Source organism: Pogoniulus pusillus, chromosome 14 (genome assembly GCF_015220805.1).
Source record: "Pogoniulus pusillus isolate bPogPus1 chromosome 14, bPogPus1.pri, whole genome shotgun sequence".
Classification (NCBI taxonomy): domain Eukaryota; kingdom Metazoa; phylum Chordata; class Aves; order Piciformes; family Lybiidae; genus Pogoniulus; species Pogoniulus pusillus.
The window spans coordinates 26854179-26873256 of record NC_087277.1 but is presented as its reverse complement, the minus strand read 5'-3'; the positions used below and the strand labels follow the sequence as shown (position 1 = coordinate 26873256).

Sequence of the window (19078 nt, the reverse complement as noted above, 5' to 3'; positions counted from 1 at the left end):
CAAAGTGCCACGGCCCATGCTGCCCTGATTGTGGAGTGTAGAAAGGAGATGAAGCCCAGCTGAAAGAGCAGCAGGAGGCTCTGCACATCGTGTTGTAGCATGGAGCTGGTGCTGAGGTTTTGTGCACCAGTGTGAACATGCTTTTAAAAAATTAAATCCTATTAAAAATGAATTTGCATTCTAATTCGACTTCCTAGCTCAGTTTAAAACAAGTAAATGCTTCTCTGGAAGCTGCCTGTACACAGGCAGCACTGGAAAAGAATGGATAAGCTTGGCAGAGCTGCTTCTTGCATTTTTGATTTGCTAGTGTAGCAGTGTATAGCTTCTGACTGAGTGACTCTTTTTTTTTTCCTAACTACAGTGTTTTTCAAAGTGCTTGTGTGGCTTGTACACGTGGTTGTTGGTGGGTTTCTTTTGCCATATGGGTCGTCATAAAGGGCTTAAGAAATAAATAAATGTAAAACTAAAGATTTCATGCCTGAAGCACGCAGTGCTGGCATACTAATGGGGAGCTTATTGTGCTTTATTGCTGTCAGAGCACGTGCAAGATAATGGAAATTTCCTACAACTTGGGAGGAAGGCATGTTTCCTAATACTATTCATTTTTATAGGAAGAGGGAATTAATATGACTGAAATTCAGTTCATCTTTATGAAGTCCAAATGATCTAGTCGTACTACTGAAATATTCATAAATGGGAGGAAACAGCACACGAAGCACTGGGCAAATCAGGCTGCCTGTAGCACCTAGGTGCAGGCATATCTCTACCATTGTTACTCTGTACCAAGTGATTCTCTCTGCTGTGCAGTTCTCTCAACCTAGCCTTAGACCCAAAACGCATCCTCTAATAACACACTTACAGAGCTGCTGTTGTTGTGTAGTTTTCACCTTGATGAGGAGGATAACACAAAAGTGCTTTGTAGATCTCAGTAAGAGAAAAGCAGTCAGTGGTGGTTAGCAATAGTTAGGTCTTTAGATTGGGCTTACTGGAAATGAAGTGCCTGGGTGAGGTACCTACATCTGATACATAAAAATATTGTATTCTTAAATGGCTAAGAAATTAACATTTCTCCACACTGAAACTGAGATAAGTGATGAGAGATGAGGCCAGCACTCCTAGAGCTTAATTTAATATGGACTTTGCTGTGCCTAAGGAGATCTGATATGCTGCTTGAAATCAAAATGGAATAAAAGGCAAAAATAAAGAGATGTTTGGCTTTGGCACCTCCTTGAAGCAGTGGCTCCTTGTAGCATTAAACTACCTGCCTATGCTTATGCTTTTGAGATCCCTTTTTGGCATCCTCATCCATCTTTTGCTCTTGAAAACTATTCTCTTCCTGCTTTCCTTCTTTGTCCTCAAAACAATTGTTGGCTTAGCTATGTATCTTAAAGAGTGCAAATTGAAAGAATAAACCCCCCCCCCTAACACAAAGCAGATGCAGAAGGGGACAAGTGTATTATAGACAGTGAATTGTCGTTACACAGCTCACAATCAGATTTTCATCTGTTCATGTGGTGCACACCTGTGGCTTGCTGGTGTTGCTCTTGATTGGAGTGTGAGGGATCTTAATGAAAAACAAAGCCAGGCTGACAAGAAGAGACTTCAGGGCACACACGGGTTACTTCACACGTCGTAAGAAAGTGAAATCTGAAATACTCTGGTTTGGAGAGAATGCCTCCTGACTGGGGAGCGTGCCTGGGTGACTCTGCAAAGGAACCCCGGGGCCCTGCTTCTTGCTGCCTTGCAAATAAAGCATTTCCCTCTGCAGATCAGGTTGATTTGGACCAGTTGCGAGCAGTGGCTGGTATCTCCAGCTTACTCTCTGAGCAAGTGAGAGTATCCTGGGCAGGAATTCAGCTTCTGAAGTACAAAGAAAATAACCCATAATTTATATAAAATGCTGGTGGACGGGGAAGGGAGGAAATTTGCAGGAGAATAACAGAGTTTGAGAACAACCATGTGTAAGGGGAGTGTGTGCCTGACATCAGTATTTATTTTAATTTGAAAACACAGTCCTTCAAACATTCAAGGTGAGCAGAGGACAAGCTCTCACCATATATTTATTAGTAAACTGAAACCAAGCATTCCAGATAGAGCTGAAGTTCCTTTTTTTTCAGTGTGATTTGTTTTCTTTCTCCTGAGTTTGCAGAGTTTGGGTTCTTTTTCTTCTTTTTCTCTTTTTTTTTTTTTCTTTCCAGTCCTTTTCCCCCCACTCTTCATTATATGCTGTGACTCTGATAACATTAATGGGCTTTGCCCCACATGGAGCAGTGAATGTATTGTAGCACTGCTCACTGATCCCAGGTCAGTGTGATGCGTGAAATCAATTTATTTGAATCTCTTTGCCTGTATAGGAATTTGGCAGCGTGCCAGTTGTTTTCATTTAATGTTCTTTGTGCTGAACACAGGCAAGCAGGCATGCTTTTGTACTCCTTTCTTCTGGGCTCTTCTCTTTTCAGCCAATATTGTATTCTGTGGATTTTTCAGAGAGAAATAGGAATGTGTTACCTTAGGAGAAAAAAAAAAAAAAAAAGGCATTTTTGTTTAAATAGCCTTTAAAGAGTGTAGAAAGTAGGTCAGCCATAGAGCAGCAGACCGTGTAGGGTTTTCAACTGTGTATAGGTGGTAGCACCTGCCTTTTCTTGTTTCTTCTTCATCTCCTTCATTTTCTTATGCTGCATGCTGTCATTTAGGCCATCTTGTAAGACAAAAGACTCTTCAATAATGCTTAAACTAGGATAATTTTGTCTCAATAATGCTTAAACCAGGATAATTTTGTCTCAATACTGCTTAAACCAGGATAATTTTGTCTCAATAATGCTTAGACCAGGATAATTTTATCTCTTAATAGATGTATTTCTGGTAGTTGATTGGGGAAATTTGAAATACTTTTTCGGGATCTTTTTCATTTTGAGCGACGACCTAAACATTCATCTGGAGATTCCTCACCTCATCTTTCTCTCTGTTCATTTCCTCCCTCGGATATTTAGTGGCTGACTGAGGAGCAGCTACCCAAACGTACCCATTTCTTGCCTCTTTCCCTTCTCTTCCTGAGCAAGCAGCAAGGCGTGTGCACCACAGCGTGTGATTTAGCCTTTCTTAAATAAGAAAAGCATAAAAAAGAGAGAGAGAGAGACAGGGCTAGACAGGAGCGGGTATATGCAGAGGATCTGTTGCAGGGCTTGGCGTGGGCCCTTTTGGTGCTCCGGGCGGTTCGTGCGGAAGTCGATCGGCAGAACCGCGGAGCCGCGGCGCAGGGGTCAGACTCGTACACATCAGCTCCGTTTCCTTGTTTGATTACCTGAAGAGCAAAACATCCAGGCTGGGAGTGTGTGAAAGCTCAGTATCTCGGGCAGCAGTTTGCTGCTCTGACATCCTGCAAGGCCAGCCCCGTCTGCCCGCACACGTCAGGGCTGGTTCCTGACAGCGGGCTATCTCTGCCGGGCCTGGGTTCCTTCCATTCAGGAGGCATTGTGTGGAACAGGGTTTGGTCAGGAATATGAGGTTCCTGCCGGTTCTTCCAGCCCAGACAACCTTGTGACAGATAGGCCTGATTTTTTTTTTTTTTCGTTTAAAGAATAATAATTTAAAAAAAAAAAAAAAGGCTCTTTTTAGTCTTTTGGCATTGGTGTAACACTGACTGAAACAAAGCAGGTTAACTCTTTTGCTTCTGAATCGGTGGCTTTCCCCTTTTGCTCTATTCTTTCTCCCTCTTTTTGTTTTCCGAGGTAAAAATCTTCTGAGAAGTTGCAAGGTGGAGTTTGTGCAGCAAACAATTGCTTCTGAATCGGTGGCTTTCCTCTTTTGCTTTCTTCTTTCTCCTTTTGCTCAACCTCTTTTTGTTTTCCGAGGTTGAATCTTCTGAGAAGTTAAGTTCTAAGGTGGAGTTTGTGCAGCAAACAATTGCTTCTGAATCGGTGGCTTTCCTCTTTTGCTTTCTTCTGCCTCCTTTTGCTCAACCTCTTTTTGTTTTCCGAGGTAAAATCTTCTGAGAAGTACTTTCAGATGGAGTTTGTGCAGCAAACAAACATTTGAAAGCTTTAATTATTTGAGTAGTGATCATTAACATAATCATCTTTCTTGGCATTTTAATATCTTCATTTTCAGCCTGTTTGTCAATGTTATTTATCCCATGGATTCAAACCAAGCCAGTGTTTGTTCTGGCGTAGGCACTTAAACCAGTGGTGAGAACTATCAGGACTTCCATCCTTGTTGGTCCTGTGATTTTGTTAGGTGTTATGCTTGAAAACGTTGGGATAGTGTCAGTCTGTGGGTCCTTGCTTCTTGCACCTGCTACTTCTTGAGGTCATCCAACAAATTGAAGATGTGGGTTCATGGGGCAGGCTTGGGCTCGTAGATGGAAAGTATTCATCAGGTTGTAAAGCTGAGCTTTTAAGCTTCAGGCTTATACCTGAAAGATACTGAAATGTTAATCTAGGTAAAGGTCTTGAATACTCTGGCTTTATTTGTGAGGAGTTAAAGTATGACTTCTTATTTGAATGATAAACGAAGATTGTGGCTCTTCTTTAGATAATTTTAATACTTTAGTTTGAAGTGTGTTGTACTGGTATAACTTAAGGTCACAAAGCACAAGTAGTTGAGGGAAGAAACATAATGAAATGGCTTTGAAGCAAAAATGTACGCAGCATGTGACTGCTGCCTTTTATTGTGGTGAGCAGAAGCTGGTCCAAGAAAGATATTTGTGGAGAAGAGCTGAAAATTAACTGAGGTTTCTTTTTCTTACGTGCTAGAGGCTTTCAGTGCAGTCTGTACAATTATACCTGCAGTCTTGAAGGACATCTTGGGTACCTGATAGGTGAAACTTCTGATCAGTAACTTCTATTTTCCCTGGTAATATTGCATTAGGATTTTGTAAAGCAGATTTAAGGGTATACTTTTCTTCTTGCATGCAAACATTACCAGAAAAATGTTTTGGGGACCTCTCATTAATAGAATGTAGCCTTCAATGGGCATATGCAGCTCTGGGAGTCAATGATAGTGCAGTGGGACCAGAAGAGTCATTATGATCTATTATGCCACTAATCCTCTAAGAAGGATTTGCAGGGGATGGTGCAACAAAAGAGCTGTTACAGTGTATCAGATCAATAATTGTGATCTAATAGACTCTTATACATGTACATAATCCATCACCTTTTGAATCAGGCCCCTTTCTTCATTATGAACTCTCTAGACTACTCTGGTGTAAAGTTACCTTGAAGTAAAAGTGAATTACTTAGATAATTTTAAATATCTTGCATCCCTTCACACTGTAAAGAAGCCACAGTTTAAATGAGCATTGCTTGTAACTGTAGGATTCCAAAAGGATAGTTTGTACTTTGTGGTCCATGCCATATTCCCAAATGATTTGTACATCTAAAGGAAATTTTGTGTCTGTATGAAACTGGTATTAGTTAAACATTTGCAAGTCCCTCCTTCCCATGTTTGACATGCCTTTATGATTTTGCAGAGTTCATAATCTAATGAACTCTCCATGACCTCTAGCCAACCAGTGCCCACCTCAACCAGCAGCATAGTAAAAGGAAGTTCTCCATGGATGTGTGGTGACAACAATAACCACACTGTCTTTCCTCCCACTCATCAAGTGTCTAGCTTCTCTCTGCAAATGGCAGGAAATTATAGCCTTCAATCTATGGTTGCCACCTCAAAAATGCCTCAGAAATAATGGGTTTAAATCAGCATTCTGTTTGACAAAGTATGTATCTTGGGCTTCTCTGCAAAGCTCTGCTGTGACAATATTACTTAAGGAAAGTTCTCACGGGTAACAGTTCCCAAGCTGGTTTGGTCTTTATTAAAACTGGCACCTTGCATTAAGCCCTAACACTTAGTGATGCTCTTTGCAGATGTTCTTCTAGCATGAAGTGGTGTAATTTGCTCTTGGTATGATATTCCACTTCATAATCACCTCTGCATTCTTCCCCTGCTTCTCTTCTGAATGGCTACAATGAAGCACCATGTGGAGTCAAACATAATTAGATAAAAATGAAACAGATTTTAAAGGCCCATGTTCCTCAAGGCTCCTCTCTTTTCCAAAAGAAACAAAAATTTAGTGCCTTAATTTTCCTTAGCTGTGCCGGGATTCGTCTGGGTCAGACAAAAAAGCACAAAGCTTATGTCAACACTTTATGCGTTCGGGGAGCAAGGTGTGATGCAACTCAGTTTTGTAGTGGAAAACTTAACTGGTGTGGTATTTATTCCTTAATCTTGGAGTGGCAGTGGTTGGCCTTTAATTTGTGTTAATTGTGGGTAATATTTTATGGCAATACGTACAGCTTCAGATTCTAGAACTTAACAACTTTCAGGCTTAGCAGAGAAGGGAGATGTGTAGCAGGGTGAGGAGGTGACCCTGAATCAAGAAGGTAGGAGTAAACATGATGGCAGAGAGAAGACAGAAGGTACTGAATAGAAAATGAGAGAAGAATGTGATGTGTAACTAAGGAAACAATGGAAAGAAAGAGAAATTCTTTGACTAAAATCAGTACCTTCCTTTGTCACTCACAAATAATGCATTTCCATCATCAAGGGTGGAATGAGCCTGTGCACTGATTCTGCAGTGTTTTGAGACACTGAACTGTGTAAGAGCATCTTGGTAATACTGCTTTGCCATTTTAGCAATTACAGGGTCTGCCAGTGGGTTGCCCTATTATTATAGCTGTGAGAAGACTCATCCATAACCACTTTCCTGTTAGGACTTAGTTCTCATCATGTAAAAAGGTGCCCCCTGCCTTTATGCCATTAGACCTGCTCATTCATCAGGGAAAGTTAAAATATTTGATGAGGAAGTGGCTTTCTCACCTGGCTCTGGAAAGCAAATCATTTCAATGGGGAAGTGATGCTTTGCTGTCCTAGATATGCTCAGTTATTTATTTACAGTCCCCATGCATGTCACTTTTGAAATTGCTCAGTAGTTGACAGATGTCATACTAAAATAAAAGCATTAATAATAAACACTAACATACTGCACAATGGCACAGCAGCAACAGCTTTGTATCTCAGCCCCTTTGGACAAAGCTTTTGTACCACTCTAAATCTAGTAAATAAATACAAACTGACCAATATATGACAAAATGGTGAAGAAGGCGGGTCAAGAGGTAAGAATATTTCCACGGGAAACAATTTTTACCCCGTGTTACTAATGGCAGAAGGAGCACAAATGGATTTTGTCTTGCTGTGTATGTGCTCCACCTGGTGGATTTTCCTGAAAGTGGTTTTAATCCTTGCTAATAAGGGGAAGCTGGCTTTAATTAGGTCTAAAACACAGTAACAGGGCTGAAGGCAGTTTTTAGAGTAGCAATAGAATTGCAGAAGGCAGATTTGGGGAAAGAAAGCATTAAAATTTGATCGTTTCTCTTGTCCACACTTGGTTGTACTTAGTCTATGAAAGCTTGGCGTTCTGAATCAATTAATGATTGCAGTTCACTCCCGGCTCATCTAGAGATTAATAATTAAGAAATCCAAATCTATAGCTTATAGGGTTAGATGTGATCAGTGAGAGCAAGGATTTTCTGTGGGTTCCTCTCCAATTTGTGAGCCCTGTGGTAAGCAGCAGTGGTATTGAAGAGGAGAGATCTTGTGCCGACGTGCATCGACGTAAAACCTGCCTGTCATTAGCTGGCTTTGCAAACGTTGTTTTCTTTGGAATTCGTAAGGATTCAGTTATGCTTTGATCATCTCATTGTTCTCCTTAGGTTATTTTTTTTTTTCCTTTAGAGTATAATGGCTCCCTAACAGAAGGTGAAGTTTAGAAAATAGTGTCTCCATATGCAAGGGATTTGGAGACCTTTTTATTGTCTTTAAAAATGTCATTCATAGTCCTCATTAGCATTTATTGTTGCAAGCGTACAAGCAGAAAATGTGAAATTGGTATGTCATGAATAGCTCCACAGAGCTCTAGAGCCCTGAAATTTTGCCTGCAGTGTGGTGTGGGGCAGGCATTGAGAGAAAGCTGGCCAGATGGCTGCCAGCACAGAGCAGAGCTGCAGGTTTTTGTCTCTGGTGCTGAGAGGAGGGAAAGTTCACTGGAGCATACGCTATCACCCCTTGCGCTTTAACAAAACTAACTCGCCATCAGTCAAAACGGGGAGGTGGTGACACTGAAACAAAAGTTTTCAATATAATGTAACAGTCCTTGTCAAATGAATAAAATATGTTTAGTTAGTGTCACAAATATTGACGTGTTACAAAGAAAAATGCAAGGCTGGAATTTATGGCTAGTGATAGATAGGCTTTCACACAAATATGCTCTCACGTTATCTTTATTATGAAAATCCCATGCATTGAAAAGACATCGATTAGAGGTCAAAACTAGGGTTAATATACTACAGCAGGAGGAGTTTCCCTACCCATGTTAAACGAGCAAACACCCTGAGCTTCAAGTGAAATAACAACTGATAGCTTGAAATGTTTTGCTTTGATTTTTTTTCTTCTCCACCCTCTTTTTTTTTCCCTCCCCGGTCTTAAAATACGATTCCATTCCAAACAGGATAAGATAGCCTCATCCAGACTTTACCAGGTCACACTGGATGTATTCTTTCTCCTGTCAGTGAGACAATGCCTTTGAAATGTTCTTGTGTCCTTTCAGAAATAATATTAAATCAATATAATTTTTTTTCAAGTACATCCATGGTGTATACGCTTAGATGGGGATGTCTCATATTCCATTGAGTCTGAATGAGGATAGAATTTAACAGTCAATTCTAATTTGTTACCCACATTAAATTCTGTAATAAAAAATGCAAGGCAAAACTTGGTTTAGTCCAGATCTATTGAAAGAAATAGATAACAAAACATATATATATATATATATATATATGAGTTTGTCTGCACAGGAGAGTCATGCATTCTTTAAGACTTGGAGTCTAAGTTGCCCTTCATTCCAAGTCAATTAATTTTTTGGTGGCACTGTTCTTCTCCTACAACAAATCTTGACCCATATTTTCAGTGTTTTAAAACCTGAAATGCCACTGAGATTTGTGGCAACATTCATCAGGGATGGATTCCCTTCCTCCCTCCCTCCCTCCCTCCCTCCCTCCCTCCCTCCCTCCCTCCCTCCCTCCCTCCCTCCCTCCCTCCCTCCCTCCCTCCCTCCCTCCCTCCCTCCCTCCCTCCCTCCCTCCCTCCCTCCCTCCCTCCCTCCCTCCCTCCCTCCCTTCCTTCCTTCCTCCCTCCCTTCCTTCCTTCCTTCCTTCCTTCCTTCCTTCCTTCCTTCCTTCCTTCCTTCCTTCCTTCCTTCCTTCCTTCCTTCCTTCCTTCCTTCCTTCCTTCCTTCCTTCCTTCCTTCCTTCCTTCCTTCCTTCCTTCCTTCCTTCCTTCCTTCCTTCCTTCCTTCCTTCCTTCCTTCCTTCCTTCCTTCCTTCCTTCCTTCCTTCCTTCCTTCCTTCCTTCCTTCCTTCCTTCCTTCCTTCTCTCTTTTTTTTGATCAAAAAGTGATAGTAGACAATCTAGGTTACCAAGTCTGATCCATTGCCAAGGTTGCTTTGTTTAACAGATCTAATCTAGTTGATTGGATAGGGCTGGGGGATAGGTTGGACTGGATGATCTTGGAGGTCTCTTCCAACCTGTTTGATTCTATGATCCTGTGATAGATGATTTGAAATCTTCTTTAGAGGACTGATTTCTGATTATGCCATTGAAATACTGCAACTTTTATGTTTCCTTAACTGGAAATTAGAGATGAGTGTTTTCTCACCTCAAATGATTTTAATCCAGTAGCAGAGGTAAAGTAATGGACAACCAGGAAAATGTTCTTCTCAGCTTGGTGGCCCTAACTGAGAGTCAACTATTCCACTATTATTTGTATAGAGCATCACAATTAGCCTGTGTTTCACTAAGTTATATATGCTTTAAGGGTCCCATTTGTCATTTTTCAGAAGTCCAGAAATCTTTGCCAATAAGGAAATGCTTAGGGAAATGTTTAGTGTTATCTGGCAAACATTTTCTTAGTGGAATATTTTAGTTCTATTTCCAAGCAAAGAATTAGAAGTTTTCAAAGCATTGTCCTTCTTTAACTTGAGCTCTTCTGTGATAGTGAAGTTAAAAGAAGGGATGGATAGGTAGAATGTCATGGAAATAGTCATACTGAGGGTAGCAATTTTAGTCCCAGGTGGAATACTGTTGGACCAGGTGATAGGAGACACTAGGCAGCCAGAAATTGGTGAGCTTCTCCTGAAGTGTTGCCTTTACTGTACTTGGGCTGGACAATTGACTCAGAAAAGTTCAGAAAGCATCCAGAAGTGGTCGACCTTGGTCCCCCCACCATCAGCTCTACTGCTCACACATTAGGTGGGTTTGCCCTGTCAGTGGGATGCCTTAAGAAAACACTAATAGCTTCCAGCTGGGTGGAAAATCAAAACGTTTGGGGGCTGACAAAACTAGGAGATTTGAATTTGAAAGCCCAGCTAATGCTTCCATTTTTATTTACCACTCGCCCATAAAAGATTATTTTCCAATATGTCAGCCTCATTTGGTGGCCAGTGGTCTGAAAGTGAAAGTGGAACAAGCAAGCGGGGAAATCTGGACATTAGTGAGTCCGCCCTTTCAAGCTGGTGTGCCACTTTGTGGAATGGCCTTCCCTGAGATTGGGGGGGTCCTAATGACCATTCATCAATGCTCGTTGACTGATCATTGAGTGCCTTCTCATTCAGTTTATCAAGTCTTGCACATAAAAAGTCAGAATAAGCATTATTCAGCTTTGTTAAAGCCAACTAGGAGTAAAATGCTCCATTTGAACCCATTTTGCCCTTGGTTTTTCACTTTGTTAATGCAGTCCTGCTTAAATGAGTGCTTTTATTGGGTCGGTTAGAATATCTGAAACTATTAATTCTCTTGTATTGAATAGCTGGTGGCAGGCCAGAGCAGATGGGGTAGAAAACTATTTGGTTGGGTGTATTGCTTTCAATTAGGATCAATGAGGTTTCAGCTCCTTTGAATTAACTCACTTAATACCCACTGTGTGAAGTCACAATGTATCACAACAGTCTGCTAGAAGTAGAGTGGGATGTTGAGAAGTCCTACAGAAAAGCTTTGAGTTAAATTCTTCCTTCACTGTTAATAGAGAGCTTTCATTAACTACAGATGCGTTTCAGTGGACTTCCAGGCCCTGTTATTAGGCTGGGTTTGTGTAAAAGGCAACCTCTGTGCTTCTAGAGGGGGATTGTTTGGAATTTCTCTTTTCCATCAGCTCCATGTCTTCATCCCCTTACATCATCAGCTGCATTAAACTCTTCTTTTTTCCTCTTCAAATAGATGAATATGGGGACTGGTTTTGCCTTTTTTACCCATTTTCAACATTAGGAGTGGAGTATTTTGAAGGATTGTCAGAGAAGGAGCTGATTCCCACCCAGGAAGGTGTTGCATAATATACACCATAAAGAATCTGGCCAAAGATGATCTTCCGGATATTTTGCTCTCTTTGTATCTCTTTCATCTTGGTCTTGCACATAGTAGCGGTTCTTGGGATGCAGCAGAATTGCTCCCGTGGTAAAACCACTGCTTTTCCTTTCTGAGCTGAGGATAAAACCACTTTACAGGACTGGGCTGCCCACCTTTGCTTGGCCTGCTAAAATGTCAGACCTGGTGCAAAAACTGTTAGGGCAAGCTTAAAGTGACTGCATTAAAAATGGGGGTGGGGAGGGGAAAGCAAATAAATACCCACAGATATTTATTCAGGGAGGACTGCCAAATGGGTTGCAGCCTGCCTCAGTGTATTAAATAATGAGAGGGGAAAACTATTCATGCAGCTGGCTGCTTGAGAAAATGCTGAAGTAGTCTCAGATGCACAGGCATTCTGTTAGCCCCTTCCACGAGCAGACTTCTAGGTGAGAATCTCCAGGGATCCAGGTTTTGTTGACGTGGATCAATTTAAGTGGCAATTACTGTAGTCAGATAACAGCTTAAAAAGGCTTTTTACACACAGGAAAAAAAAAGATGCATAATCACACAGCATATGGAAGTTCAATTTCGTGAGCTGTGGTCTGTGGATTTACAATGTACTGATATTAAGACCTTCTTTTAAGAGTGAATATTGTTCTGTTTTATTAAAATGCCTCATACCTCTGACACGTTACTTTCTACTCTGAAGCCGATTCAGGCTGCATCTCTGTTGATGAAAGGTTGCATTTCCAGCTGTGAAAATGTTTTTCCCTTCGTGTAGAGTATGGCATTAAAGAAGAAAAAAACAACACAGCAAATGCAGTACTAGCTGACTGGTTTTAAATAGTGCATCAAATAATAAAACAAAGAGAATGGTAAATTCTTGAAAGGCCTCAGTGGTGCAGGCTTTGCTTGCCCTCCTTTTTCCTTGCTTCTTCTCCCTTTTCCCCACTGTGCTTTTCCCCCCTTCATGAAAGCAGTCTGTCATGAAAACGTTTTCATGTTTCAGTGTTTCTCTTGAGCTCTCTGACACTCAAAAATCCATTAGAGAGAACTTCATTACAGCAGCTATCTGCCACAGATGAAGAAAAGACCTGCCTCAAGTAGCAGAGATGTTAGATTGTGACTGCCGGGGTGTTTACTGGGGCGAGGGGAGCTGCTGCTGGCTGCTGCTTTGATTGCATTGAATCTACCAGTCCTGTGTTTGGAGGCTCTCTCCTACTGAAGCGCAGTTTAAAGGTGACACTCGGGTAATGTTGCAAAGTTATTGTGGAAATATCAGTAAATTAAGTGACTTACCTGCTTTGAGTGAGAAATATTCATGAGCTCAGTCCGGATATTGGTAGGGTTGTTATTTTGTGCTTAATTTTGCATGTGTGTCCTTTTCCTAAGTAGATCTTTATCAGTCTCTGTGGCAGCTAGAGGAAGGAAGAGGAAGGCCTGCAAGCAGAGTTGTTTGTGCGTAACAGAGGCAGAAGATGGCACAGCACAAAAACAGGGGGATGCATAAATAAGTACAAAAGGATGAGTTTTGCACTGACAGGAATGCAGCTTCTGAAGGTCTGGCTGAGGATTGCTGCCTTTCTTCGTGGCTTTAAATCTATGCTGCAGAGGCACAGTCAGAACCTGGACTTAGGTGCTAATTACTGGAGAAATGCTCTTTGATAAAGGAAGAGGCTTTTGCAAGCATTAAATGGAAGGAGAGTTTTAGAAAGGAAGATATTTTCCCTTGTGCCTGGAATTCTGTGCGAGGCTGTACGAGCCACAGAAGGCATGCGAGTCAGGCGTATGTTTCTCCTAAGAGGCAAAGATGTTTTACAAAGGACTAAAGAGGAACTGCTGAGAAGAAAATAGCCAGCTTTAGATAAAGCACTATAACAAAGACTTGTAGTTTTATGTATCATGGTGTCCATTAAAGCTTAATAGGGAAGAGTGCATTGAACCTAGCCAGGCATACGTTATTCATGCGAAGGATAAACATTTAAGGGGTGTGCAAAATCAGAAATGGGGAGGACATGATTGTTTAGCTTTTGAAAACGGTTTACAGGGAAGATTTTGTTTTCATCCCCCATGGATCACCACGCAAGGTAAAGGAGAGGAAGCTGCCAATGTTTGGAACATATCAATGCAGGAATCCCAGGGGGTTAAAAGCACTATGGTAAAATAAAAGTGGTCTGCTTTTTGAATGCGTTCTATTTTACACATACTACTGAGAATCTGAGAAAGGGAATGATTTTGATACTCTGTTCACTGTGGTAAAACAGAATAATGATGACAAAAGTGTGGGGAGGGGATGAAGGGGTGTGGGGGGGGGGCACTCTGTCACATATCCTTGTGTGCATTTGGAATTTTCAGCTAGATAAACAAACGTAGTCCTATGGAGTGCAAAACTGTGGCTGTTAAAGAATGAATTTGTTTGCGCTTTTGGAGGAGAGCTCATTCGAGGCAGTGATTTTTCTCTGTAATTGTCATCAGCAGAAGAAAGGGTTAACTTTTAAAGAAAAAAAATATGAATAATTCAGTGTTTGGCTTATCACTCTGCATTTTACTTTCTATTCTTTGGTCATCTGGAACTTGGTGTGAAAGGTAGAGTAAAAGGAGTCAGCTGAGGGGAGCCGGGGTTGTGATAATTTGCACACACATCCCTGTCATTGTTCTGCCTGAAGAGACAGGGCTGGGTTCAAGGCCACATGTGCTCCTGTCATCATTCACATTTCTGCTCCAAGTGCAATACAGAGTGTCAGCTCTCCATCTGTCTTTGCCTGGCAAACGCACGCGCCCAGCATCCTGCCTCCAGCTACGCTGCCACAGCCAGTTCTGATGGCCCTCCTCGCTTCTCTCTGTTCATTCCAGAACAGGAGGCACTGAGCCCTAAATAAGCTTGCTTTTAGGAGAGAGCCATTTACAGTGTGGTATATTTTATCCAAGGATGCCTGGTGAGTTGAAATTATTGCAGCTCTTTCGGTTTTAAATGAGGAAATGCTAATTGTTCGGGATTTGTTTTTAAGATAGTGGGTTCCCCCCCCCCCCCCCCCCCCCCCCCCCTTCCTCTTCTGATACAGAGGGCGATTTGCAAGCTGATACGGGGATGGAGCGATCGTGGATGCTAATTCTGTTGTCTCTATGTTTGGGGGAGGGGAATTTGTGCAAGGGAGCTGCCAGAGATGGTACTTGCAGCAGGACTGGATGTTTCAATGTAAAGAGGTAGAAATAGCAGAAAGTCAGCAGCTTTATGGGTGCGCAGGTCCCTGCCTGCACAGGGGATCGTTTTTAGCAGAGAGAAATACAGCTTCGGGCTGGCTTTGCTGGCTGTCAGCTGTGCCTTGAATCTGCAAACATTTGATCGGTAGAGATCATTCACAGCCTTCACCCATCAGCTGAAATGATCTTCTGTGAAAAGCTGTTTACATTAGAGAAGTGAAGGAGATTGAGAAAACAAATTCTTCCAAGCATTGGTCCTAAACTGCAGGTCCTTAACTGTCAGCAGGCAGATCACTGAAAATGCGTTGGTTCAAAACAATCATTTAAATATATATAGATATGTATCTGCTGACTTGGAGGAATTGCTGTGGAGCTGGAAATTTTAATAGGTTGGTTTCCGCAGGAAAATGTTATCCTTGGATCTTAACGCTTGCCGGTCTAATTGATTAAGTCTTATTGCCAATGAAAACGGAGCTCCTATGCAGGGTGATTTGTCTGAGGGGTTTTGTGAGACGCTTGACCACTACCAAGTGGGTTGAATTTGGTGTGGGTTTGGTTTGGTTTCGTTTCTTTCTCTTGGTAAGGACTGAAGAGAGCCATGTGCCTGATTATAGCAGCCTGTGTCTCAGGATAAAAAAAGACAGGGCTAGAGAATCTACAGCTGGCTGCGTCTTGTGGATTATTTGGTTAGGACAGGCAGAAGAGGCTACGCTTGATCACAGAGAGTCTGTGCACCTCGCAGATGGTGTTTTGAAACAGTATCTGCCAGTTTGCTGCAGCCACAGTTGCATGTAGGTATTGCCAGTTGTTGGAAGAATGTTTTCCTTTTAGGATTGTGATACACGGTCGTGCTCCACTGCTGGTATGTTTGCTGATCCTCTGGTCGCCACAAGAAAGTGGGCTCTGTTTGCTCAAAGCACAAAGCTGAGAGGATTTATATGGGTGAAATATGGGCAAATTAATTTGCATAGATAACAACTGAGGACTACAAAAGGTCAATTTAACCCTTGAAACGTCAAATTTGATTTGCATGCATTACTCATTCCTGGGAATGTGGTCTTCATTAGAAACATCATGGTGATTCATTAATTTGGGAAACTGCATTCTGCATCATTTGAATCCACAGATCTTTCTCTCTCCTGTTTGTCTGAAACTCATCTTCTCCTGCAGTTTACCGTTTCTTTGTTTTCTTGAGCCATTTAAATGTGATAAAAATGACCCAATCTTACCAGCTTTTCATCCCCTGTGTGCATTATTTGGGGCTATTGGCAAACAGTGTTGGAATGCCTGGAGTGGAGTTTTTTTGCAAACCTATTAAGCCTTTGGTGTTGAAATTACTCAATCTACCTGCTGGTTAAAATTTCATGCATCTTTAATCAAAATGGCATATGCTGCTCTGGAATATCTATATCCTTATCAATACTGCTTGAGCTTTACCATTAAATAAACCTTTAATTTCCAGCGTTCTCTTGAAGCAGTAGCAAGCAAGAAGTGTGTTTTAATGTCAGCTCGGAGTGTTAGAAAACCTTGCACTTGGATACAGAGAATACACTAACAGCTGTGACTGGGAGCATGTGCCAGAATGGAGATACTTGAACAGATCTGACACTTGGCTATTTTTGACACCCATCTGCACTTTTTTACTCTCCTCTAGGATGAACTGCCTCTCAATCTGTTCACAGCATATTTTAGCCCTTTTAATATTGTGGTGCTGGGTTTTTTTCAAATGGGCATTATTAGCCATCTGGGGCAGATTTTTGTGTTTTAAAAGTAAGCACATTATGTACAGGAGATTAAAAGGCTGTGTATTTTTATGTAATCTGATATTATGTCAGTGCCTTTTGTGTATGTGTGAAGTCCTGGTTTCAGAAGCATCCCTTTAGTGATTCTGCCATCTGAAGTCCTTCTTTTAAGGAGAGAACAGGAAGTAATAAAGACGGGTTCTGGTTTATGTGTAGCGATAACACTTTTACACAAACTAAATTTGCCCTTCAAAGACAAACTGCTGGTGCTGTTATAATTGTGAGTGGCTGCTCACCTCCTTGGCAGGGCAGAGCAACAGCGGCAGGGCTTGCTAATGAAACGCTGTAAAAGCCACTCAGGGCTCTGCTAAGGCTCTGCTGCAACTCTGAGAAAAGTCTCTAGAAAGATAATCCCCTTAACATGCAGCTTGCAGTAACCGAGTTAACCATTTTGGCATTTTATGTGGTGAACTCTAGGAAGTGCTTATCTCTAAATAATTGATGCTGGGGGAGCAGTGTTCAAATCTACTCCAGTACACACCAGCTTGTCTGATTACTGTGAATGCGGTTTAGGTTTTTGGGGGGGACGACTTTTTGCTTGTTTTTCTTTTTTTCAGAACTGTTTATTCCAGACTTTATTTATGAAACATTACAAATCTATCAGTCATTTTGTAGTACTTTCAAAGAACAGATGTTGGCCTACAAAATGCTTTATTATTGCCCGTGGCAGTATTCAGCATGGTTTCCTTAAAAGGACAATCAGTGATCGCAGTCATTGTAGCCCAGAAATAATGCTGCTCTTTCAGAAGATGGCCTGGTATTAGGTCAGACCACCCTTTCTTTACTTCTGCTCTCCAGATGTGGCTGCAACTCTTTTTTTTTTTAAAGTTCATGTTTCAAAAAAAAAAAAAAAAAAAAGGTTTGTTTTCAAAATCTGGTTTTACTTAAGATATCTCCATCCTGGAGTGCATTTCATAAATTGCCCACATATTTTTCTTAGCAGAGAACTTAACTGGCTGTAATTTTTAACACATGGCCACATCATGTGATATTTTCAAAACATTTGCCCATAGCTTTAAGAAGGTCCCAGCAGAAAAGATCCATCATCTCACAGCCCAGCCTGTTCCTTAACAGCATATCTGCATTTTCCATTTAGCAGAGCTATATATTATTAGCTTACGTTTTGGGTAGTAAAACAGTGCATTGCTGATTGTAAAACATGGACTTTATTATCTGCTGAAAATTGATTTGGCATTTATAGCCACTGTGTACTAGACTGGCTTTCTGGTTTTAACATTAGTGCTTGCAAGTGATGATTTGTTTAAAGAACAGAAACAGAATTGCCATGGACATAACTGTTAGTGTCCTAGTAACTGTACATTTGGATTATCCACCTGTTTTTCAAATACATGGGTCTAAATGCTGTTATACAGCAGAGGTCTCTTAACAGTCCATTAACTGACTTGTTCTGTTTTAAGTTGCAGTTGCTATGCTTTTAAACTGGGACAATTTTGTGTCTTACAAAGTAAGTTTCTTGCCAAACAGGAAAAAAGGTGTCAAGTGTTAACCTTGCATCATTAGTGCAATCATCCTATATCATGACTTTATCTCCTTCAGGATTCAGCTAGGAGTGAAAAGCTCTTTTCCTAAGAGGACTGTGGGCCACTTGGTTCTTCAGACACATATCATAGGGTTTGGGATGTGATGACTTGCTTTGCAAACTATGGAAATTTCATCTTCTCTTATGCAGTTATAAATTCTGAAGTCCGTGTGACATTGTTGCTCTTGGTTGCAGCCTATGAGTCTGTGAGCTGCGTTGTGCTACGTAGGCATGGAAAGCAGCTAACGCATCATAGGATGTACATCTTGCTGCAGAGATAGCTGCTTGTATATGTGTGTGTGTATTTAATCAGGGTCCCAAGCACTCTTGGCCTGGAAATAAAGATTCAGTGGTTTTCAACTCAGATCCTTATCTGGAGAGAAACAAATCAGTTTTTCAGAGCTACTACTTCACAGCGTTGGGTTGGAAGGGACCTTCAAAGATCATCTTGTTTGAGCCCTCTTCACTCACCAGGGGCACCTCCAACTAGATCAGGCTGTCCAGGGCCACATCCAGTCTAATCTTGAATGCCTCCAGGGATGAGGCCTCAACTGCATCCCTGAGCAACTGTTCCAGTATTTTACCACTTTGATTGTGAAGAATTTCCTCCTGATGTTCAGCCTAATTCTACCTTGCTCCAGTTTAAAGCTTCCTTGATGTGTGTAGAGTGTTTAGCATGGATCACAACTTGTTTTGGAGATTTTAAACTCCACACTCATGTACTTAAGACATGAATGTCATAGCTTGCAAAATAATGCAACCTGTGTAGGTAAGATTAAAGAAAAACAAACCCCAAACCAATTCAGGGTAAAAATAAATACCAAAATTAAGTAATATGCCAGTTGGCGAAGTCTGAGTAGTGAAGTAGAGCAGAAGACATGATACCTGATCATTTTCAGTACCTGTTCCTGTACTTGTTTCAGTTTTCTGGTTTGCTGCATTCTTTTTCCTTCCAAGTGCCTATCTTGAGTGTAGGATAACTCTACACAAGTCAGCTGAAGCCTGGTCTCTCGCTACCAGGTCACAGACTACAGCTAAGTGCACAAGACAACTTGAAGCAATAGCTGGCTTTCCAATACAAAAGTGCCTCCTCAGCTGTCTTCTCATTCCAGATGCATCACTGTTACAGCTTTAAAGTTTTGCAGGC

The 19078-nt window shown here is 41.3% G+C and overlaps 1 protein-coding gene across 9 annotated transcripts in view; it reads left to right on the top strand.

The window, feature by feature from the left end:
- Positions 1-19078, top strand: part of RUNX1T1 (RUNX1 partner transcriptional co-repressor 1) — a 267591-nt gene that overhangs the window by 153429 nt on the left and 95084 nt on the right. Inside the window, exon 1 of one of the 9 annotated variants that reach the window (XM_064154680.1) lies at positions 14144-14324. The exons of 7 other annotated variants lie outside the window; for them this stretch is intronic. In XM_064154680.1, the coding sequence (XP_064010750.1) occupies positions 14318-14324 (7 nt within the window). In that variant the 5' untranslated portion in view covers positions 14144-14317. Of the gene's footprint in view, positions 1-14143; positions 14325-15287; positions 15381-19078 lie in introns of those variants that run through there. One more of the 9 variants, XM_064154683.1, reaches the window with a different exon arrangement.